The 23,412-nt window shown below is 36.3% G+C and overlaps 10 protein-coding genes across 10 annotated transcripts; 5 read left to right on the top strand and 5 right to left on the bottom strand.

Annotated features, from left to right (window-relative positions):
- Window positions 1–817: 817 nt before the first annotated feature.
- On the bottom strand, window positions 818–2,248 carry RO3G_11006 (uncharacterized protein; the record flags this gene model as incomplete). The annotated part of the gene is made up of 5 exons (XM_067665590.1): window positions 818–1,588; window positions 1,640–1,671; window positions 1,725–1,799; window positions 1,952–2,061; window positions 2,118–2,248. 5 exons carry the CDS (start codon window positions 2,246–2,248, stop codon window positions 818–820), a joined length of 1,119 nt encoding a protein of 372 aa, XP_067521691.1.
- A 414-nt stretch (window positions 2,249–2,662) lies between these two features.
- RO3G_11007 (uncharacterized protein) lies at window positions 2,663–6,428 on the top strand (the record flags this gene model as incomplete). The annotated part of the gene is made up of 14 exons (XM_067665591.1): window positions 2,663–2,692; window positions 2,825–3,454; window positions 3,574–3,662; window positions 3,721–3,823; window positions 3,877–3,933; window positions 3,986–4,297; window positions 4,349–4,662; window positions 4,716–4,820; window positions 4,862–4,977; window positions 5,045–5,173; window positions 5,240–5,613; window positions 5,763–5,897; window positions 5,960–6,083; window positions 6,136–6,428. The coding sequence occupies 14 exons, from the start codon at window positions 2,663–2,665 to the stop codon at window positions 6,426–6,428; spliced, it is 2,811 nt and encodes a 936-aa protein (XP_067521692.1).
- A 1,310-nt stretch (window positions 6,429–7,738) lies between these two features.
- RO3G_11008 (uncharacterized protein) lies at window positions 7,739–9,323 on the bottom strand (the record flags this gene model as incomplete). The annotated part of the gene is made up of 7 exons (XM_067665592.1): window positions 7,739–7,861; window positions 7,914–8,046; window positions 8,094–8,210; window positions 8,267–8,635; window positions 8,682–8,816; window positions 8,865–9,075; window positions 9,125–9,323. The coding sequence occupies 7 exons, from the start codon at window positions 9,321–9,323 to the stop codon at window positions 7,739–7,741; spliced, it is 1,287 nt and encodes a 428-aa protein (XP_067521693.1).
- A 462-nt stretch (window positions 9,324–9,785) lies between these two features.
- Window positions 9,786–10,083, top strand: RO3G_11009 (uncharacterized protein; the record flags this gene model as incomplete). The annotated part of the gene is made up of 2 exons (XM_067665593.1): window positions 9,786–9,966; window positions 10,025–10,083. The coding sequence occupies 2 exons, from the start codon at window positions 9,786–9,788 to the stop codon at window positions 10,081–10,083; spliced, it is 240 nt and encodes a 79-aa protein (XP_067521694.1).
- Window positions 10,084–10,381: 298 nt separating this feature from the next.
- RO3G_11010 (uncharacterized protein) lies at window positions 10,382–10,642 on the bottom strand (the record flags this gene model as incomplete). The annotated part of the gene is made up of 2 exons (XM_067665594.1): window positions 10,382–10,471; window positions 10,562–10,642. 2 exons carry the CDS (start codon window positions 10,640–10,642, stop codon window positions 10,382–10,384), a joined length of 171 nt encoding a protein of 56 aa, XP_067521695.1.
- Window positions 10,643–12,273: 1,631 nt separating this feature from the next.
- On the top strand, window positions 12,274–12,891 carry RO3G_11011 (uncharacterized protein; the record flags this gene model as incomplete). Its single annotated transcript, XM_067665595.1, has 2 exons — window positions 12,274–12,441; window positions 12,496–12,891. 2 exons carry the CDS (start codon window positions 12,274–12,276, stop codon window positions 12,889–12,891), a joined length of 564 nt encoding a protein of 187 aa, XP_067521696.1.
- Window positions 12,892–13,897: 1,006 nt separating this feature from the next.
- Window positions 13,898–14,506, bottom strand: RO3G_11012 (uncharacterized protein; the record flags this gene model as incomplete). The annotated part of the gene is made up of 3 exons (XM_067665596.1): window positions 13,898–14,068; window positions 14,249–14,271; window positions 14,386–14,506. The coding sequence occupies 3 exons, from the start codon at window positions 14,504–14,506 to the stop codon at window positions 13,898–13,900; spliced, it is 315 nt and encodes a 104-aa protein (XP_067521697.1).
- Window positions 14,507–17,231: 2,725 nt separating this feature from the next.
- Window positions 17,232–19,018, top strand: RO3G_11013 (uncharacterized protein; the record flags this gene model as incomplete). Its single annotated transcript, XM_067665597.1, has 8 exons — window positions 17,232–17,473; window positions 17,672–17,697; window positions 17,832–18,103; window positions 18,152–18,216; window positions 18,267–18,363; window positions 18,411–18,570; window positions 18,625–18,834; window positions 18,879–19,018. The coding sequence occupies 8 exons, from the start codon at window positions 17,232–17,234 to the stop codon at window positions 19,016–19,018; spliced, it is 1,212 nt and encodes a 403-aa protein (XP_067521698.1).
- An 856-nt stretch (window positions 19,019–19,874) lies between these two features.
- On the bottom strand, window positions 19,875–21,142 carry RO3G_11014 (uncharacterized protein; the record flags this gene model as incomplete). Its single annotated transcript, XM_067665598.1, has 2 exons — window positions 19,875–20,669; window positions 20,717–21,142. 2 exons carry the CDS (start codon window positions 21,140–21,142, stop codon window positions 19,875–19,877), a joined length of 1,221 nt encoding a protein of 406 aa, XP_067521699.1.
- A 555-nt stretch (window positions 21,143–21,697) lies between these two features.
- On the top strand, window positions 21,698–23,407 carry RO3G_11015 (uncharacterized protein; the record flags this gene model as incomplete). Its single annotated transcript, XM_067665599.1, has 5 exons — window positions 21,698–21,901; window positions 21,949–22,118; window positions 22,171–22,373; window positions 22,429–23,150; window positions 23,195–23,407. The coding sequence occupies 5 exons, from the start codon at window positions 21,698–21,700 to the stop codon at window positions 23,405–23,407; spliced, it is 1,512 nt and encodes a 503-aa protein (XP_067521700.1).
- Between the last annotated feature and the right edge of the window lie 5 nt (window positions 23,408–23,412).

Below are 23,412 nucleotides of genomic sequence, written 5' to 3' on the forward strand. Positions count from 1 at the left end.
TGTACAAAGGATCCATAGTTATTTTGTGAAAATAAAACACTTTTGGGATTCCATACACGGAGGTTATGAAAGTATATCTTGTTCGAAATGTCATCTTAATCAATGAACACCAACCACTAGCCCTTCTTCATTCAGCTTCTCAATCACCTTGACTTTTATTTTCGTGGCCGATAAAAATACTTGGAATTTCTTTATGCAAGAGAATGTGTAATTGTTTTCATTTGTACCAGTCCTTCTTTTTAAAGACTCACGTTTGTCTCCGTTCTTCTGCTTAGGGCTCTACAAATTAACATTGGTCGCCAAATTCAATATACAGATTTTGAAAGGATCATTTATCAAGTGTATTTCATTTGAAAAAGATAAGAAACAAAAGGAGTTAAATTTTAATGTCCAGGATAGCTTTTAATTCAAGTACAAATGGTTTGTATTTTTGTAGATTTTTTTCAGTTTATTTTTCGCAAGCCTGATCATCAGCCGCCTTTCTCTTTCATCTCTCTATACAGATTGATTTTTAATGAATCAGGGTTTTTACTGCTTTGACAAAACTGAATTGCCTCACTTCAGGGCTGTTTACCGTATGCTGATGTCTCTCCCCTGTCTCTTTCGCACATTCAGCTATCATCATCTTTGTCTTTGTCTTTAGTGTCCATTAGTCATATTCGGCACAAAAATAAATAAACCCATCTTTTTCTATATCCACTTTTAATAAAACCCACTCTTAAGTTCATTATAAAAAAGCAATTGCAAATAAATTCATAAGCATATAAAACATTCATTTTGTTTTTTTTTAATACACAATAAATAAACAATAATCATACTATCTACGCACTCTTGCTCCTCTTCCACCCCTTTCAACTTTTGCACCTCTTTTCGCAGTGGCAACCATATTGCGTCTTGATCGCTTCACTGGTAGTAGGGGTAATTGTTCATCAGAGTCATATTTCAACTCATCCACCTCTTCATCCGAGAGTTCATTTAGCTCTGCCTCAAACTCTTCTCCTGATGCTTCAAATTCCACTGTTTTCAGTTTTTCTTCTGCCCACTCCATGGCCTTTTTGTAATACTCTATGCCAACATACATTTTCCCACTGTATCTCTCATTCATAAACTTTCTCATCTCTTTGCAATCCTCAGCCAAGTCATGCAAAGATCGATGCCGGTCTGTAAGAGCGAGATAGCTGCTAAAGGACAATAACTCGATACGCTTCCATAAATGCTTGGTGTTCTTGATTGGATGTCTAGTGAAAACATTCATGCATTCTGTATCTCTACTCATCGCTGTCAAACGTTCGAGAACAAATCGCGCCTTACCAAACCATTCTTGGGAAATAGGTTCGTTGCTGGCGATAAAGTGGTTCTGGGAGGGTGTGTGCACTCTAAATTCATCTTTTCCATACTTGATAACAAGAAGAATCTGAGTAATAGCTTGGAAAACAGCAGCTGTGCCCTTGTTGTGCAACAAAACTTCCAATTGTGAGAACTCGTTCACTAACTCATTTACTTTTTTCGCGCTTTCTGAATTGTTCGCACGAAGCTTTTCTGCTGCTGTGATGGATACACCTAGTTGTACTCTGTTAAAGATTTCAAACTAAGCCAAAAAGTTATAAATTTTGATTCTGGGTATCAATAATTATCTTACTTCATCATCTTCGGATACGTCCGCATATTCAACTATAAAAAAAAAAGGTAAAAGAAAAGGTATAGATTTTATCTTGTTTCCCTACCACAGACAAACTCATAATTATTAAAGCGTTCAGCTGCTTCTATACTCAAGTATTTCCTCACACCTCCAAAGTTTGCTAACAAAATGTTTTAGTTTCACATAAATAAAGCAATCAGTGTCCGCCTAACATAACAATGACCGTTATCTTTCTTGTTGATGGCAAGCTTCAATATAAAAACATATAATTGTTTATATAGAACAGACACTGAAAACATTTGATGTATTTACTTCGATGCATGGCTTGTGTATTCGCGTTTTCTTCTGTATTTTGACAAAAATAATATTCAATCGTTTCTCCTGAGGATTTATCAATATATGGGATTTCGTTATTCATAAATCTAGGATAAATGTCAATATGGTTATGTACAATAACTTTCCTTTTTTTTTTGCTTACCTATAAATAGATGTCAAACGTTGTTTTCCGTCAATGCAAACACGCGTATTTTTAAAAGTTAGTTCCCTAATAGCGAATACAAGGGGAGGTATATAATAATTGTTTAAAATTGAATCAATCAATCCACTCATTTTTTGTGTGTCCCATACAATATCTCTTTGATAAGGGGCATCCTATTGTTTGTTTCAATAAATAAAAAAGACATGAGCATATTTGGTTCAACGTTACTAAGTAGATTTGTTGTCTATCAATAGATTCTGGAAAAAGAGTTAGTTTCATGTTTGCTGTCAAATAAATCACAACCTTTTAATTTCCAAGCGGGTAATGCTCTTGTTTTGGCTCTTGGTAATGCAGGTGAGGACATGTTGAAGATTGGCTCGGTTTTTTTTTATAAAAAAAAAAAAAAAAAAGTAAAAGAGAGCATTTTCTCTCACTCTCCCCTCGATCCTAAAGTAAAAACCAAGTCACAACTTTATGCTGATTAAAAAAAAAAAAAAAGCACAGCAAACAAGAAAAAAAAAACTTTTTGTTCTTTGATAATAATAATGACGGACAATGTAGTTGTTCATTTTACAGTACTATTTACGGCACAAAAGACAAAAAAGTTTAAAACATGGCAAGACGGTACAATGAAATATTATGAAAATAACAAAAAAGTAATACACAAAAACATCAAAAATAAAATTCAGCTAATAACATCTATGTAGCTTGTATTAACAGACGAAAAGGGATACAACATTGATCGAAAGTTTTATAAAGGAAATGTACCTTCTGTTGGTGATGAAATTGAATTTGATGGACATATTGTTACTATTGAAGCATGTGATGATGATTTCATCCAGGCACATACTGGCGCAGCACCTATTATAGACAAACCAAGTGCTGCTACAAGAGCACCTCATTCTATTGTGCCCAATAATATTCCCGCAGCATCAATTATGCCAGCAGCATCGACATTATCGGCAGTGCCGAGGGAAATAACACGTTCTATCACACCAAGCAATCCTATCAATATTCCTATTGTCAACGCACCTCGAACACAACCTTTATCTACACCAAATGGCATTTGTATGAACAAGTTTGTCTCTCCACTCAAAAGAAAACAAAGACTTATCAGAATTGACCCTGAAGAACTTGAGGATACTGCGGATACAAGTGAGCCCATGGTTCTCGACGATACACCCTCAACCCCTACTATACAGTCAAAAGCACCATCATTATTACCAACCGTTCAAGATAACATTGAAACGCCAACAACATTGAATATTGTAAATCACATAATACCACCTCAACCAAAAAGAGCACGTTATGGGCTATCTAGACCTTCACTGCCCACTGTAAATAACAACGACACCAAAAAAAGCAATTTATCAATGTATTTTTTTTTTTTTTTGGTGAATTGAATCTAACACATTATCTTTTCATAGCCCTAAACTTCCTAATTCATTTATTACAGCATCTAATATTACCGTTGAAACAGCGCCACAAGATACAGCTGAACCTTCATCTTCTGATGTTACTGCCAAACCATTCAAGAGCCCCTTTGTAGAAGGAGTGTAAGTGACAACCAACCAACAAAAGCCTGAACTAATTTTATCATCAGATATACAGCAGCAACATTACAATTCCCAAGCTCAAGAAAGGCATTGAATGTTTTGAAGACAAGAAAGTATCCGAAAAGAACTAAAGTTGTACCTACAAAATTTGTAAAGCGTCCAAAAAGACATATACAACATTTAAACTGATATCTTTCTACTAGGCCAATGTGAATGTTTACAGAGACACATTTAAAAAAATTATTTATGAACATTTGGATGTAAGTATAAATAGAATTCAAGACGCATGTAGTATATTCTAACTTTCAATAGATTTTATTATTAAATTACAGTATTTATTTTTATTCAATTTATGAAAAATATGCTGCTGGAAAGCAAGGGAATGAATTAGAAAGAACGATTCGAGCCAAAGGATTAGGCATGTATGTTGATTGTGAAATCAAAGGAGATGGTCGATACCAAGATACTTCACGATATCGCCTTGTCATTCGAAACAAGGAGCATTACTCTAAATACAACAAGGATGATATCTGGGTGATTTCGAAATTACCTAGTTTTGAACCAAGTCAAACATTTCTTGCAAGAAGTGTTTATTTTGGTCCTTTCTCAGATGGCACATTGGAGGTAATACAAAAAAAATCATAAAGTACACACAAGTTTAAGTTGAGATATTAGATTGATTGCATATCACCAAGAGACGCTCGTGTATCAGCCAAGGTCGTGAGCGAGACTCGCTCTATTTATGCATTACGAACTATATCAGCCAGTTCAGAATTCATGATGTTGGATACCTTGGAGGATAAGTTGGAAGAATTACCTTTGTTACGTTATATTCTGGGTGAAAGCCAAAGAAAGAAGAAGGACTTGTTACCACCTGCACCGATGCCCACCTTGGCAAGCATTCAATTAAGAAGAGATGATTGTGTTGATATTGAAGCTAGGCTTTATGAGACTATTGATCGTTATAAGCTAAATAATGACCAAGAAAAGTAAAGAGAATGATTGAATAGAAGAAAACCGTATTACTTACTTTATTAAACAGTGTTTTACGACGAGTTGCTTCATCCGTTATTACTGCGCCTGGATGGAATGAGGATACAGAGCATCCTGTGGTATTAGTGCATGGTGTTTATGGATCAGGAAAAAGGTACATGAAATCGATATTTACAATTTTGTTATTAATTTTAGACAGCTTTCTCGCAGCAGTGATCATTATATTTATTCAAGAATTACTGGAAGCAGTGAATACACATCGGGCGTCAGAAGATCAAATTCAATTCAAAATCTTGGTTTCCTCAATGACAGTAAGTTGTACATGCTTTATGCGAAAATAGAACTTGAATCTCAGATTGTTCTATTTATAGAATGTAGCTGTAGACCGCATCTTGCAAACTCTTTTAAAACTTGGATATGATCACTTTATAAGAATCGGAAGTATGAAAAAGATTGCAAAGAATTTGTTACCCTTTACAGCAAAGGCAAGAGTATCTAGTAACGAAGGTACTCTAAAATTTTACAAATGAATATAAAGTGTTTATTTTATTTTATTTTTTTTGCTTTATATAGAATTAAAAGAATTGGAACAAATGCTGGATGATGGACAAAACTCGGAAGAAGATTTGGATCATATCGCAACTGCCATTCAACGGTTTCGTAAATCAGAAAGTGCAACTCAAATTCATACAGCCAACGTCGTAGGCACCACATTCATGTCGTCCACCTTTGAAATATTTAATGATATCAAGTTTCCCTTGGTTTTGGTGGATGAATCTTCGCAGCTAATGGAGCCACTGACGATGGTACCCTTGGCTAGGTTTTCATGTAATCGATTAGTGATGATTGGTGATCCTTTGCAGTTACCACCTACACTTGTTTCACCAGCAGAAGATAATAAAGTAGGTAAAGGCCTTGACAAGACATTGTTTGATCGATTTATTGAGGTAACAAGAAATAACACTTCTTTTTTCTTCCTTGAATGCTAAATATGAATCAATAGATGGGACATGATTCGATTATGTTGAGAACCCAATATAGAGTAAGACCAATTGCAATCAAAACACATAACAATTTTATTAAAAACTATATATAGTGTCATCCTAAAATATCTGCCATAAGTAACAAGCTATTTTATGATCGCAGGTTACTTAATGGTATCACAGCAGAAGACCGTAAACCATTGATAGAAGGGTTGCCTACAGTCATTTTTGTTGATGTTGGTGGCACGGTAAAAAAATAAAAATATACATGCATTTCATATGAATAACGCTGTTCAACTTGCTCAAATAGGAACAAAAATCATTAAGAACAAATTCTTTTTGGAATGACACTGAAGTTGACGTATCTGCCCGTATTATCCAATCGATGGTCGATTTGCGAGTCCCTCCAAACGATCTGGGAGTGATTAGTTTATGTAAGTGAATGTTGTACTACCCTATCACAAAGGCACTAACAATTCTATTCAGATAAAGAACAAGCAGACAGATTGTCGGACCGTTTGGATGCAATGGGTAACAATTCCCTTACCAAAAGCGTTCAAATCTCCACCGTGGATGCCTTTCAAGGAGGAGAAAAGAACGTGATTATTCTGTCTACTGTACGCACATCCGAAAGCGCCTTTATGCATAATGAGCCTCGTATTAATGTAGCTCTGACACGAGCCAAAAGGCATTTGATTATTCTTGGTAACAGAAATTTGCTTTTGATGAATGAGTTGTGGTCAAAGATAATATGGGACTGTGAAGGTACTAGGAAATGAACGATTTATATTTATTTAACATCCCCTTTTCTATAGAGAATGTAATGAATCATCAAACGTTTGCAAGTTTATTACAAAACCTTCAAATAAATGATGATTAAAATTTGAATCTCAAGTAATCAAGTTCGCATGTCTCCTTTAATTTGGAAACAAGTCTGCCTTGATTAAAGGTGGATTTAAAGCTGTTGATGTGAGCTTCAGGCAAGAAAGGTGCTTTAAGGTTTGAGTTTTGTTGAGTTGGAATCCTGACGAGACTTTTATCGTTTTCCATCTGGGGTCGACCGATGTTTACTCTTTTTCTTTGTTTGTCTGATGTTGAAATTATTTTTAATTGTTCCGCAAACAGCAAAAAAAAAAAAAAAAACTTGCCTGAATTTATGCAGTCTGTAAAACGAGCAAGACGATGAAGGACTGCATCTGACTTTAATTGTACCTTGCCATGACCGAACAAAGGAGATTGGATCTCAGGACAATCAGGTACTTGTCTTGTTGGGAAAGAGTTGAATTTTTCTTTCCAGAGCCATTTGTCTGGCATCACTTGCTCACTGATGATTGGATGTTCTAAGAGTAACAATGTCCTATTTTTATTTAAAGAAGAGGACCAATGAGTTGTAACCGTGTCAATTCTTTTCAAAACGGACAATGACAATTTCCATTTAAGTGAATTATTAATTGTTTCCACATTTTCATTTGTCATCAATTCTGGAAAGGGGTCCTTTCCTTCAACAAAGCATTGTGTAACTTGTTTAGTAAGCTCGTAATAAAGGTCTAAAGCCTTCTTGTTACCAAAAAGAATGACAAGAACGAATTCAAACCTTTCTTGAATGTTTCTGGAAAATATTTTAAAAGTTCTTGGCGGTATTCTTCCGAAATTAGCATTTCTTAAAAAAAAAAGAAAAGAAATCGGAAGTGTGATGGAAATAACCGGCGCTTTTCCAAATGTATATGAACGAATGTGTGTAACAACTTTTACTTAATGGAGACATGATCTGATTAAGGTAGGTTCTAAACTGTCAACTATAAAAGGAACACATATTCAACCATCTCTTCTTTCATCATGACTCGCACTGTAGATAAAACTAAAAAATTACAAACACTTCAAGACACATTAGACGATCTTCGTATCGGCCGAGAATCAATAGAAATCATATTCCTGTCACTAAAGAACGCATTTTCAATCTATCCAGATCCAGAATGGGAAGAAATCAATGAAGAAATCTGCAGAGAATATGACGATTTGATGGCACAAGTGAGACGTTTAGATCGATGTTTAAAAAAACTGGACAAGTCAATCAAGTCACTTTAATTTATTATTTATTGAATGTGAAGCCCTTTTTCTTTGTTCTTTCTATCTCCAATCGACGCTTCTTTTCTTCAAGCTCTGCCAACTGTTTATCAAGTGCTGCCTTCATTTCCTTGTGACGATTGTATAACTTTTGTAAAATATGAATAAAAGCTGTTATATCCATTTCATAATCATCTTACCTCTTGTTCGGATTGCTTCAATTTCTTTTCTTTATCTTGTGCCTTTGCATGTAAAATAGCATTCATTTCACTTTCTAATTTAGATAATTTTTGTTCATGACTTATACGTTTTTGTTCCATTCTTTCAACAGGACTACTTTCACAATCAGTCTGTGGTCACTTGTCGTTCATTTTACTTACTCGACTTCTTTAAATACAGAAGCATCTTGTTGAATGCCCATAGCAGATAATTTCTCTGTACGATAATTCTCATAAATCACATCATTCGTTTGTTCCTTGAGTTCTTCCATATGCGTACTGCAGAATACACATGAGTCCTCCTATCAAATAAAACAGGTAACATGTCTTTTTACCGAATTAACATCTGTCTAAGCTTTACAAAATCACAATGATCTTCATTATCAACTTCGATAACACCCCAAGGATACATTCTTCCACGAACTCTGTGACCCCCTTTGAGACTAAATTCTTTAATGGAACCAACGACAGCAAAAGGAATTTTGGACATAATTTCTCTGTTTTCAGCCACAGTCTCTACATCATCATATTCATAAATGGGTGCTTGATAGATTTGAATCTGATGGTATTCAATATCATTCAATATACGATGCTTAAAGTCCATGATTTCTTCGTCTGTCATTGTATCGGACTTGGCAATCACAGGAATTAGATTCACTCGTGTATGAAGACGACGCATGAATTCAATATCAAGGGGTTTTAAGCTATGTGAGATTAAAATCCAGAACTACTTTCAACAACGGTACTTACGAATGACCTGTGGGAGCAATAAAATAGATGCAAGCATGGATTCGATTATCCATAATACGACTGCGATGAACGCGTGCTTCTTGTTCCAAATGCATATCAAATCTTCCTTCGATTTCATCTAAAATAGGTTTCCAACTTGCACTGATGTTAGCAGTCTGTTTTCTTTTTCATACTTTCCTGTACCTTTGATTGTTATTGATAAAATCACCAAAACCAGGCGTATCTACTACAGTCAACTTCAATTTCACACCATTTTCTTCAATATTAGCAGAGATCGAACGAATTTGGACTGTCTTTGGCTCCTTTTCTAATTCGAGCGTATAATTCTTTCCAGGATGCAATCGGGTGTTAAATAAAGTATTGATCAATGTCGATTTTCCCAAGCCAGACTCGCCTATGAAAAGGTTAAAGTCACTCTAATAAGCTGATCTTAAAACACATACCAGCAACCATGCAGGTGAATTGAAAGCCTGATTTCACTGATTTACGATGAACTTGATTTGGTAAATTAGAAAATCCAACATAACCGTGTAGCTTTGGATGCAAGATCTCTGTTGTTGTTGTTGTTGTTATTGTGGCTGTTTCTGTCGTTTTTGTTCCTTGTTTCTTTTGACTTTCTATTAATTTGCGCCTTTTGATCATTCTATCTTTTTCTTACCTCGTTAATTGTGGACCCTTCCCTAATAGCTAAAAAGAAAGAGAATTAAAGATGTGTATTCTTTTATGTAAATATTTCCTCTTACTATTCATTTCCTTTTGTTATAAAGATAAGGAAAATAAAAGAGAGAAGAGAATGAAGTTTTTTTTTAAAAAAAAAAAGGTACCTGAAGAATTTATTATCTTATTTGGTCTAAATCCCCCTTTATTTCTCTTTACCCTTTCATCACTCACACCTATAATTCTTCATAGGAAAGGCCTTACATGCAGACATACAAAAGGATATGAACTGTGTAACAAGTAGAATCATGCCACCCAATAAAGACTAGAATTTTCTTTTTACTTGATTTGGATTTACTCTCAAATCGATAAAGAAAAATCAGAATTATAAAAAAACCGCCGGTTTTCTTTCTTTACCCTTTTCTTTTTTCTTTATTTCATTCAAAAATGATTTCAAACCAAAATGATTGTTCAATTTATGATAACTTGCCTGTATTAAACTCTTGGTATGAAACAGAGCCTATTCATAAAAAACCAACACCATGTCTCGTCACCTTTTCTTCTGATCCTCCTTTGGTACATCAAAAAAGACCACAATTCAATAGAAGACCAAGTAGTTCTGAAGCTGGTATGTACACAGTTAAACCTATAAGACATTGGCTTGTTAACGTATAAAGTTACTATAGTAAAAGGATTCTTTAAGTCTTGTGCTCATAAACTTTCAAAGCAATTCTGCAGTGCATAAAATCCTAAAATAAGCCAAGCTTAGACATTGTACATAAACTTTTTGATAAAATTACTCGTATTTCTTTAATAAATCACCTTCTTATTGTATATCCCCTAATAAACATATTCCATCGAGAACATTATGTGGTTTATGTTTCACTCAAACAGGAATATCCCGTTCTTTGTCTTGTCTGTGGTGCAAATCAACTTGGTTTGAAGATGCTTATAGGCTGAATTGTTCCTTGTTTAGGATACAGGATTTTTAACCGTTGTACAAAAATTCGAAAACAAAAAGATTTATTGGACGATTTTCATTTTTATTGGAGATCATTGTAAACTGTCGAAACGACAGATTCCAAAACATCACTAGATGCATTTAAGAGAACATTACGAGACTTCAATATACTCTATGTTGAAAAATTATTTGCGCATTTTATAAAAAAAAATCCACACATTACTGTGTACGCGAAACGCGCAAGTTTATTAAATAGGCTTACGGTTGAGACAGTCGTCAAATTTGGATGCAGAATATCTACAAAATCCTTGTAGGTCACCATACAAGACTCGGCTGCAAGCATATGCAATTCTTGTCGTTAGTGTTTCCTCATCCAACAGCTATTCTCTTTTGAGTTTGCTTTTGCAAACAGACCAAAACTGCTCAATTGGATTGCGTTCAGGAAAGTAAGGAAGTAGATACACACACCCATAGCCACGGCTTTCGATGTGTTTTTGAATGTCTTCATGCTTATGATTGGGTGTGTTATCCATTACCAAATAATGTCCGCGAAATTGTTCATGATGATCCATTATATCTAAAACACTGCTTATAAAGTTGAAGTAATGGCCAGTAACTGTACCACCATTACTGTTCTCGTTCGCTTTTGTTTCTCCAGCTGCTTTTCTCTTTTTTTGACGAAGCGAATGCTCGGGGATGTCTTACACTTATATTCACAACGCCCAAAGGAGAGATAGCACCTAGAATGATAGTAATCTTTGCTCTTGTTCTGGGCACCTTTACAACTGCGCGACTTCCTTCTTTGGATCAAAAAAGTTCCTCTTGAGATTTATATGGAAGGCTGCTTCGTCTATGAACACACAATTGCTTGTGAAAGCCAAGTCAGTCTCCATCTCTTAACCCATTCGTAGCGCTGTTCAATTTTTTCAGGTCTATTTCTCTCAACAAGTTGCAGATGCACTTGCTTGAAGGTTATCCTATATTTTTGCCTAACAAACTTATAGAAGCCACTTTTAGTGATTTGAAGATATTCAAACTTTCCAGTCAAGACATTGAGCACATCTTGTAGTACAACAGAATCGGTGTTTTCGTCCGCCCACTGAACCATGTAATCCTTGTGCTCATCTGTTAGAACAGGAGGTCTACCGACTGGTCCTCCACTACATGTTTTTTTTGTAAATACTATATTTGGGCAGGTCCTGTGTCCCTGGACTGAGCTTATTTTGTGAAAAATACCCTCTCAGTCTCACCCCTCTGCGATGTGATGACTTATTAATAACTATAATGAAATAAATTAAATTTTATTTACTACAAAAAAAATGTTGTCTTTTCCTTTAGTTTTATATTACCTTCATGCGCACTTCCATTTATCCAGGCGCTGATGCTTTATATACAAACCAAAAAACTTGAAATATGAAGCCAGCAAGAAGAAACAAACAATATGAACGAAAGAAAGGTAACACAGCCTAAATGCAACTTATCAAAATAACTAAAACTGTTAAAAAGGAGTAAAAAGAAAGCTGGATAGCCGCTTCTACTTCTAGAATTCAAATTGAGGTATGCGGTTCGTGTAACAATAGCGGCCACGCATCAGCCAGGAGCAAAGGTTGTTCAAACCACAATTTTACTTTAAACGAATTGATTTAAAGAAAGCTTGGGAACAATCATCAAAGATATACTGTCTCTCTCCCTTTGAAATCCTTTTTAAACGAGGAAAATGAAGGTGGAATTGAAAAGTCGTTACTTAAGATCAAGGTCCTTTCTGGTTTTTTGCGTTATGTGGTGTTCATAGCCCAAATTTTCGTCAATTACTACATTTAAAAGTATTCAAAAGACCTGTCTAGTGATATATTCCGACAAAGCTTCTGGTACTCTGTATGCAGAGCAGTTTACAAGACATCGTCCGTTGAGGACTTTCAAAAACAATCCTCGGAAATGCCCTCACTTGCTGATACATGGAATGAGCTGAGCAATATGGAAGGTGTAAACTTAACAGTGGCAAGAGATGGTATAAGCAATTACGGCCAAGTAATAGCGACAACATGTGAAACAATTGCAACATCGTGTAATAATTACTATGTTGAAAACTTCCAAAATATCGCTGCAAACTACTTTATATATATGATCAGCACTGCTTTCCCTGTAAGCACGAAAATAAAAGTTAAGTAATGCAAACCTTGTAATCTATACATGTAGGCTGGGAAAGTATCCACAATCAAGTATCTTGCTTACCAGTATATATTAAATGAAGTGTTTTCTCTTCAGCTTAAAACAATTGAAATTCCAGATGATATCCTTCCTTCTACAAAACAAGATGACAAACGCAAAATCCAGGGTTTTATAGGCAATTTAAGTTTCGATATAAGAAGCTGTCTTCTGTTGTTTCCAGTGACAAAAGAAACATTAAACGTAGCACCTTTTAGTATCATGCCGGCCTTAAGGCATATGCTTTCCAAATATGAAACTCTGATTGCCAACAACCCAAATCCTCAAACCCAAGAACCAGAACAGAAGCCGCATGACAAATCAAATACGAAGACAAAGAAGCAAAAAAGAAAGAAGCAAACCGAAAAGAAGTTTATACCCCCCTGAGTATTTAGCTTGTTTCCAAATTCGGGTTTACGCTGGCGATTTATAAAGATTGACAGACAAAACCCACAAAGCATATTTCCTGGTGCAGCTCTTGAACAAGAGCACAATGAAACATCATACAGCTATACCTTACGATGCTTCTACAAATGTTTTGACTTTGGTAAATTGAAAGGTAAGCCTATAATATTTGCGGACTAGACTTGAATTATAAACTCCTTTTTACACAGTCTTCAAATGCTACAGAATTTACAACAAAAAATGTTCTTAAATGATCTTTATACTGATGGCTATACGTGTAGAATATTATTCTGTAGAAAGGTGCTTCCGTCATTAGCAGAGCATAACGCCTCTCTAGAGCTTAATGATTTCACTGCCGAAGAAGTAGAGCAATACTTTCGGCCTTGTTCCATTGATCCTAGGAGGATTGATGCCTTTGTCTCGTACTATGGAGGCAATGATATACGCCACCTGTCTTCTGAATATTATAACATGCACGGAATCGTAACTCGGCAGAAATCAGAACAAGGCCTCAAAAAACGATCAGGCCTTTAAATAATAGAGACGAATATACTTTCGCCAAAACATCATCCATTGAACAATATGCGTCATACATCATTTATATGTTTGAGCATATGGTCGCATTATTTGGCTTTTACAATTTTGAAACTGCAAAGATAAAATGGCCGAACTATCTTGGATCTCAAAAGACTATTTAAGAGAGTGTGAATATTTTATTAAACGGTGGAAAAAAATATAACCAGCACTCAAGTTTCAACTAAACATTTCAACTCTTTTTTTTTTCATTTTCTTTAATGCCTATTTGAATAAGTATGATTCTCATTGTTATGCTTTTATATTGCACTTCGAGCCCGTTGGTCTTTTTTTTTTCCTTTACTTTCGTAGTTTCCTCAATTAGTTAAAATCACATATATCTTATGGCAAACGATAGAGAACCACTAATTTATTTTTTAGCTGAAACTTTAGATAACTTGGAACAATAGTGAAACTATGATTCATAAAAACCGTCATTAACTTTGGACCATTTTACAGCCTTGTCTGGGATTGTGTAGCATTGCTTCAGAAAATATTTGTCTTCAATTGTAGACTGAGAACCAAATTCCGAGCTGTCTTTCACTGATGTATTCTTCAACATGTCTGCTTCCTTTACGATCGCGTTCTATAAAAATTATGATTAGTGAATGAATTGATAATTGAATAAAGTTAAACATGCCTTGTAGCAGAACAGTTGCTCTAAACTGTTGCTAGAGAACCCTTTGGCTCTTTGACCATTGTACGGGTATTTAAGTGTTCGCCCAAATTGTGAGGGCATATAACAGCCTGGTGCTGTGAGCCTTACCTCAGAGAACACCGCTTTTAAGCCTAAGAGAGTTTCATTTTAATTATATATTTATTGATCGCTCAGAACTAAATACAATACCACAGATCTGTGCAACAATGACCTTCTTTTTTTTGCTTCTTCAAAGTCGAAATTACATTCTTCAACCAATTTGTTCAAAATTGCTTTTCCTTCATTCAAGACTTTAGCGCCGTCTCTTTTAATCAGGCTTGGCTCGTTCCCATTCTTCTTGAACTCTATGTTAGAAATATCGTACATTCTCTTATTGAATTCAAGGCACAGGCGGAGATCTACTTTGAATGTGCCATTTTTCGTATCTCCCCTATTTCGATAATAGTAAAATAAAACTAAAATCAGTAGACGAAGATGTTACCTAGTAGGTTTGTAAAAATGTCTTACCAGACCAGATCAATAATTGTATCTTCAAAGAGAGTTTCAAAGATATGTGACCAAAGTTTTATGATAAGTGTCCACTCTGAAGAGCTGTTCCACTTCTCCAAAAAATTATTTTTGCGACTCAGCACTTCGTATCTATTAGAGCAAACCCAACAGTCCCTATTAAATTAACTTTAATACCCTGAAATCAAAAAGTTGTCACCCAACGTACCCTATTAGCGGCCCTATTAAAGTTAGTAGGAATTATCAGACCTATTGTGAGATTGGAGTTTGTAATGTTTTTATAGTATAAAATAGGCTTGTTGTAAAGGGCTTTTGACTGGAGACCAAGGTTTTGGATAGTGCTTGGTTTCCAAAATAGTAATAGATTGAATATAAGTTCGCTTGTGATAAGTGACCACAAGATTTTGTTAAGTAGATCAAACTGTTTTGAGTAAAGTAAAATAAAAAGATAAAATAAAAGGGATTACAATGAAGTGCATATGCTTCAAGGGATCTCTTGTTCTTGATGTTAAGTAAAATAAAAGGAAAACAAAGAAATTTACTTTGAGTGATATTTATTATGCACACGTATTTGTTTATATTTTTCTGGATTTGAACAAGTTAGAGAGAGAAAAGTCAAAGGTTGTCAAAGTTTGCTGCATTGCGTTACATTACTATATTTGGTGTAATGCTATATGTAAATCATCTTAATAATGGATCTTCAACTTTCTCGCTCATATATCAGCTCAGAATGCATTCAGTTGACTTCTCTATACATTAAGAATGCAGTAAGCTGATGGATGATTGCGTTTTTAGATTAAATAAAGCTGAATTTTATTATGATAAACATTGCAAAACAACTTCAACTACATCGTTGAATTTTCTGACATACGAAAATATTCATCTACGCAGTCGGCAGAGTAATCATGGATTTTGAAGTGCACAGAGTGATATCCGTATTCATAAGCTATCTGGTGGGTGGCAGCTGCCATTTTCTGGTAAGGTAAAAACCTAGCTTTGCTAATAGTCTTGTGCTTATACTGAAGAAAGCGGTAATCCTTAAGTTAAGTGACTTTAATAATACTGATAAACACGCTTCGGCGCATTCTGAAGCGACAGCAAAAAGTTTTTTGTCGTAGGTTGATGATTACAAGAAGCCATTTGCAGTGAGACGAAGATGATCACCAATGCGATCTCGGTTGATGGCTTTATGACTAGAAAGTGACCTGACATAGTGGGTTTCTTCATCATATTCAAGATTAAAGCCTTTCAAAGCAAGAAGATACTAATTTGCTACGTTTCGGAACTATCTAAATTTGCTGAATTGTTCTGCTATAGCTGCGTAAACATCGTTATGTCAATTCAATTTTAAAAAATATAGTGTAGAAACTTTAATAGGGTCCGAGTTAATAGGAACCATAAAGTGACATCCTCACAAAAGGTATTAAATAATTAGCTCCGACCTATTAAAGTTAATCTAGATGCCACGGAACATGTTGGAGGTGCGTTGCTCGGTGATATGAGAATCCAGGTCTGAAAGAAGCTCATGCAACGCTTTGACAAACTCCAGTGAGTGTTGACGAGTAGTATCCAAATCCTAGTTATTATGAAGCAATTGATAGGCAAACCAGCCAATGAAGAATCACACAGTTATCGGAGTCGAAGGTGGAAATGAGGTACTTGCTTGTCCTTCTGTTTTTAGCTGGATTTCTTTGTTAATCTTTCCCTCTCAAATAGAAGCAAGAAAAAAATGTTCAAAACACTTACAAGATCTGAAGACATAAGGCTTGGAAAAATAAATTGTGATGTGTTAAATTAAATCCTGAGTAAAATGATTTAATTTTTAACAAGGTTATCCTGTACAGGAGGATTGTTTTGCTTCCTTGTTCTGTTTCACTGCTCTGCTGCATAGGACTGCAATAGATATCCAGTAAAGAAAAGTTTTTTATCACTCTTAAACCAGTGTAAAGTATGCTAATGCTCTTTTATTATTATTATTATCGTACATGTGATGAAAGATATTTAATGCAAAAAATTGAATATTTTATTGAGTGACTTTTACACCCTAGTTTTCTGATAAAATGTCCCTTCAACTGATAGATCAAGTTATCATCCTATTACTTTTTTATATTAAAAAAAATTCATTATCACAGTAACACTTCTTTGTTTAAAGAGCTGATCAATTGAATTATTTGACCCAAAATATTTTTTTCTTTTGTTTTCAATTCACGGTGAGACGACTTTACATAAACATGAAAGACATGTATGTTTCAAGATGATTTTTTTTTATTTAAAGAGAACTCTCATTTTCTCTTTTTATTTATTAAATAATAATAATCAATACATCTTGCAAATAACTATTGCTTTCATTTGTGTTTAAAGAAACAATGTGCTTGTATAAAAAAAAGGGTTACACAATCTTGCTTTGTAAAAAAAAGGAGGGACAAAGAGGGACCAACACAAAGAAAATTTTTTGACATTTTTTTTTTCTTCTTTCTGTAATTTACAAATGACAACAGCAAAAAGGGGTAGTTCACTAGGCCGTAAAAAGTCTGAAGCAAGATATGGTGGATATGCGTTAAGAAGGTTACGTAGTTCACCTTCCATGTCTTCTAGTTTATTTGGTAACGGCAAAGTGAAACCAAGGCCGACGAAGCAGACCACCTCAAAGGTGTTAATAAAGGATTTATCAAGCGCACAATTAAAAGTGGAGAATAACCTGGACGCATGGGGATATTTGGTGAGAGTGGGTGGAGAGACATATACATTGGATAGAGAATTGGATAAAAGGTTGGATAATCAATCGGCTGGTTATATTGTTGGTAAAAAGATGGATTGTGACATAAGGTAAAACAGATGGGCTGTCGAGACGCGTTGTATTTGTTGAATTCATCTATTGTTTTAGATTAGAACACAGTGATGGAAGTGATGTTCATGCTATTATTTATTGTGTAAAACAAGCATAAAGTTATATCGATTTTTTTTTATTCAACAACTAAAACATATAGAGAGTAGAGACATCGATCCACGAATAATGTTGAAAAGTTTGTTCCTTACATCTTTGACAGAAGGTAAGTTGTGCTATAGACTCTGTGAAAAAAGCATTGACAGGCATCAAACAGCACCAATGGCACTTGGGTTAATTTCAAAAGGATACAAAATGGTGCTGTCGAATTGAAATCAAACGACATTATTCATTTTTTAGATCCCAAGTTATTCAATGAAGCGAAAAATCCCACGTTTAAGTTTGTAAAACCCAAGACGAAGACAACCACAGCAAGAGAAGTAAAGGACCTTTATGTGTTGAAATCAAGAATAGCAGAGGGCACTTATGGTGTTGTTGAGTTGGCAGAGTGTAGAAAGACAAAGAAACGTGTAGCGATCAAATTGATTCGACACAGTCTGTGTCATGGAAGAAAAAAGTTACGTGACGCATTTTTGAAGGAGATCAGTGTTTGTATGTCGATGCCGGTTCACGTAAGCTCAAGGATGATTGTTTTATTCAATAACTCTGATTTATATTAGCCGTGTATTATACAAATCAGTAAAGTATATGAACAAGATGATATTATGTATATCGTGATGGAATAGTAAATATCCTTTTCCTATTTTACATTCTCTATTTAACTTGTTGGTATAGTGGAAAGAATGGTGATTTGTTTGAAAGTGTCGCTTCTTATCAATTCAAAGAATATGAAGTCAAGATCATATTTGATCAATTAGCTCATGCTACTGCTGTAAGTTGACTATGAATAAACCATTCGATACTTACGATCTATCCTAGTTTCTTCATGAACAGAATATTGTTCACAGAGATATCAAATTGGAAAATGTAGTCATCTTTGATAGAGAAAAGCTGATTGTGAAATTATGTGATTTTGGACTATCGACCTTTATGAGACCCGGAAAACCATTAGAAACGAATTGTGGGACGGTGATGTATGGTAAAGGACTGATTCTTTTATATAAAAACAATAGATATTTACTGTGATTGACAGCTGCACCTGAACTCATTGATTGTCCAAATGGATATGGAAAAGAAGTGGATGTCTGGAGCTTGGGTGTCTTGCTCTTTACTGCCCTGGTTGCTTTCACTCCATTTTCACAAAAGAGTGAAGCAGAGGAACATAAAAAGGAAACGATTAAACAAATAAAACGAGGTGATTTCAATTTTGATTATCCTGTGTGGAATAAGATCAGTCATGAAGGTATACTTGAATTGTATGTTTCCATTTACTCAATCTATTCATAGCAAAGGATTTAATTCGTAAAATGATGACTGTTGACAAGTCTCAAAGATATACCATCAAACAAGTCATTGCAAGTATCAATGATTTACATTTCAAACCAAAATCTCATCTTTTATTTTTCACAGGCTCATCCTTGGCTTAAAAATATCGAGGTAAGTAAGGATGAGGCTGAATTGAAAGTGAGATAACAATGTGTAATAGAATTCTTTACCAGAGCGGGGAAAACTGGCAAGGAACCCTGAACTCGTTTCATATCTTGAAAAGAATAAAAAATAATTACTTGTTCAACCAATACCCGCCATTGAAGCTACATGAGCTGTTTTTACTTGTTTATAAATAACAATCTCTTGTTCACTTATCCCAGAGACTTGCCAAGAATCATCTCGTATGCTGTCTCGACAGGCATCCACGGCTGCCAATGCCCTTGAGGTGTGAATAAGGTACATGAGCCATGGATGAAATCTTTTTTTTTTTTTTTTTTTTTTTTTTCATTTCTGGACGCCTTGTATAGATTTGAACTTGTAAAAAGATATTGTGAGCATCCGTCCCACCCATTCTGATGCTTTCCTGAATTGTCTTTTGATGTTTTATCAGCCATTCGGTCTCGTATTTTGACGTCTGGACCTAACTCAGGTACTTGAGGTATGGACTGAAATGAATCAGGCTATAAAATTTCACAACTCTTTTTCGTCCACGCTAGTTTTATCAACACTTTTACCTTGTTTAGAAAAAAAAAAAGCAAGTGGTCACTTCAAACAGTTGAATAAAAGCTGGTCACTGGTTCATCCTGAAACGCGAATGAGTACCAGAGCAGTTCAGACGACGGTCGAATAAAGGGATAGGAAAGGACAATACGGGAAAAAGAGAAGGAGAGGTGGGAACTAACGGAAAATTGTGTTCCCGATGTCTCTTGACAAAAGGAGGACAGAGGTGGAATGGAAAAAAATGGGAAAAAGAAGACGCCAAAGGTTCCTATTGGCTGATGTCTAATTTACAATTTATTTGTGTAAAGCATTCTTTGTAGCCATCATGGCAATGATAGCAGCACCCAGTCCGGAACCATCTCTGGCAAGCTCAAATCTTACCTTGGAACGAGCCTGCTCACCAAGGACCTCTGCTAAAGCATTGCCCATATTCTTGTGGAAGTTGGGGTAGAATTCAAAGAGGGAGCCATCGATCGCGATCACACACTCTTCGCCTACTTTACCCGTTTGCATAATCACGCCAGCAATATGACAGCAGGCAATACGTGCAGCACGTGTACCGACCGCGTTACAGACTTGTTTTACGATTTGACGATCGGCCAAGGTTGTGTTGTTGATGTTCAAGACGGATTCCAAAATGTGTGCTGTGTCTACCAATTCGTCTGTGTTGTCTACTTCAATCGTAGACATGTAGGCAGTCTCAAAGCTCCAGTTCTTGTTGAGTTCCTTGGATGAGTTGCCTCCAAATAAGAGTTGCTGATCAACCAAGTCCAAGAGCGCATTACGCGTGATTTCACCCAGATACATGCCACCTACCATCTTTTCGTGAAGTTGCTGATGCACATTGAGTGATTCACGATCCATCTTGTTATCATAAATAGTCAACGGTAACACTCTTCGTTCACAGTCAAACGCACCACATTCCATATTGATCACCATCTCTTGATCCTTCTCACCCGTCCACTTCTTTACATCCGACATGTGTTGATAGTAAGCAGCATTGAAACCAGTACCCAAGATGACACCCATCGTGGTTTCAGGATGCTTGTAAGCGTGAGCCATCAGAGTACCCACAGTGTCATTCACAATCTACAGTTCATGTTAAAAGAAGAAGAAGGACTAAAAAGAGAACTTACGGCAGCAATGTTCACGTTGATGTTCTTGCGACGGAAAGAGTCTTGGAGATGAATGACAGCATCTCTACCTACAGCACCTGAACAAGCAAATCCCTTGGTCCACTGCTTGAGCACACCGCGGTTGATGCCAGTCTGAAGGACAGGGAAAGAAAAGGTATAGCCGAGATGAATCACAGATTGATCATCCCCCGTACCGTGTTCTGTCAAGAAACTGTCGACACAATCAGCCACAAAATCACAGAGGTGACGCATGGGACCCATCTTGAGTTCTTCAGAAATGACATATTTCTGCTGACGAATCGTGTGTTCACCATTGCCGAGCAAGCTGACATGACAGACACGTAAATTGGTTCCACCGAGATCAAGAGCCATAAAATGACCTGTTTCTTGACCCGTACAACGACCGGAGACATAGGATGGAATCATGGCAACTATTATCTCAACTTAGCCCGCGCGTCTCTTGTTTTGTCTACAATACTCACTTGTAGCTCCTTCGTGGTCTAAACCCTTTTCCATCTCTTTCACAAACTGTTCAGAAATCTTTTTTAAAGTCTCGCCTGAAACGCGAAAACGATCGAGCACGGTGTTCAGAGCGACCGTTTGAGCTTCACTGAGTTGACTTGACATGACTGGAATAAAATTGGAAAAAAAAGAACAAAAAAAAAAGGAATGGGAGGGGGGTTGAAAAAAAAAAATTCAATTTATTCGCTATGACAAAAAAGGAAACTGTCTTTTCTGTAGTCAAATAAAGCGGGAAAATGAAGGTTTGAAATGAGATCATGTTGTTACCCTTGCAAAAAGAGTCACGTTAAAGAAGTGCCCACATGGGTTTGTGAGAGGCTTGAAGAACACAAACGATCAAGTTGACCGATAGGTTATTACTCACTCTGAACAGTGAACCATGGCCCAATCAGATAGTAGAATGGCCATCCCCACTTAACCCAACTATTTTTTTTTCTTTTCTTTTTTTTTTTTTTTTCCATGTTCAAACGTTATTTTCGTCTATCGACTTCTTCTTCTTTACGACTCTACAGTACAAAAACACTGGTCAAGTTTGAAAATGCTCAAGTCCACCGTTTTGGAGCCAAGGAACCTGCATTCAAAAACCTGTCACTGAGATTAACCAGTGATGACCGACTGGTCATTGTAGGACCTGTCAGTGCTGGAAAGTCCACACTAGCAGAAGTAAGCTGAAGGGGAACAATAGAAAACGAACTAACGTTGATAACCAGACGATTGCCGGAAAACACGTTATCCGACCGTCGTCAGCTGCCAGTTGGCCTATCATCGATTCATCTGTATCACCCTATCCATCAGACCATATTCATCTTGTCTCTTTCAAGGAGAACTCGGGAACTTTTAATTACAGTCAGCATTATTACCAAGAAAGATTCAATTTCAGGTCTCTCTCTCTCTCTTTTTATGATTAAAAAAATGAACTGACAATTTATTAGTGACCCAGATCATGATGTGACATTGGAAAATTATTTGACAAGCGATAAAACAGAGAAAGTGAAGGAGGTGGCAAGATTGCTCCATGTGGATCATCTCTTGCCCTTGTCCTTTCTGAAGCTATCCAATGGCCAGACAAGACGAGCAAGGATAGCAAAGGCTCTGCTGAATCAACCGTCCATGCTCGTGTTGGATGAACCACTGAGTAAGATCAGATCTTGGCATGGCATCAAGCTGACTTTTTTTTTTGGGTCAAATAGTGGGATTGGATGTTGAACATCGTCAGCAGATACTGGACGTCTTGGGTACTTTGGCCACTCAGTCATCTATCCCGGTCGTCCTCGTCTTGCGCCCTCAAGACGAGTTCCCATCGTGGGCTACGCATGTGATCGAACTGGAAGCGATGGCTATCCGCTGGGAAGGCAAACCAGATGAATACCAAGCCAGACGTCAGCAGGCCAGAAAACAAAGAGAAAAGAAAAGAGAGGTGAGGGTGGATACGACGGGGAATGAAGCGGTGGTGGAGATGAAGGATGTCAAGGTATCTTATCAAGGCCAACCTGTCTTACAAAACATCACTTGGACAGTTCGAAAGGGAGAAAGATGGGCTCTGATGGGTCCCAATGGATCGGGTAAGACCACCTTACTTTCCTTTTTAACAGGTGATCATCCTCAAGCCTATGCCAATGATCTGTCCCTCTTTGGCCGTCGTCGTGGTACGGGAGAATCCATTTGGGAAATCAAACAGAGAGTGGGTCTCGTGAGCCCAGAGATTCATCTTTATTTTAATCCAAACATGACCGCATTGGATGCAGCAGGCACTGGTTTCTTTGATGTCGTAGTACCCAGACCACTGAGCGATCAGCAAACGAATCAAATCAAGCAGCTGTTTGATGAGTTTGGTATCCAAAGCATGTTGCATCGTAAATTAGGTGACATCTCAACAGGAGAACAACGCGTTGTGTTATTAGTTCGATCTTTGGTAAGACAATCTGACTTTTTTTTTCTTCTTCTTATGTTTTGTAGGTGAAAATGCCAGATTTGATTATTTGGGATGAACCCTTTCAAGGATTGGATGATAAAATGATTTATAAAGTAAATGAATGGTTAGAGAATCATATGAGACCAGATCAAACACTCATCATGGTCACTCATCATGAAGAAGAAATACCCGATATTGTCACAAAGAGATTTAGACTTGCTGCTGGTGGAGTACAAGCAGATGAGAATAAAGAATAAAAGAT

This window comes from Rhizopus delemar, genomic scaffold (genome assembly GCF_000149305.1).
Source record: "Rhizopus delemar RA 99-880 supercont3.8 genomic scaffold, whole genome shotgun sequence".
In the NCBI taxonomy this organism is placed as follows: domain Eukaryota; kingdom Fungi; phylum Mucoromycota; class Mucoromycetes; order Mucorales; family Rhizopodaceae; genus Rhizopus; species Rhizopus delemar.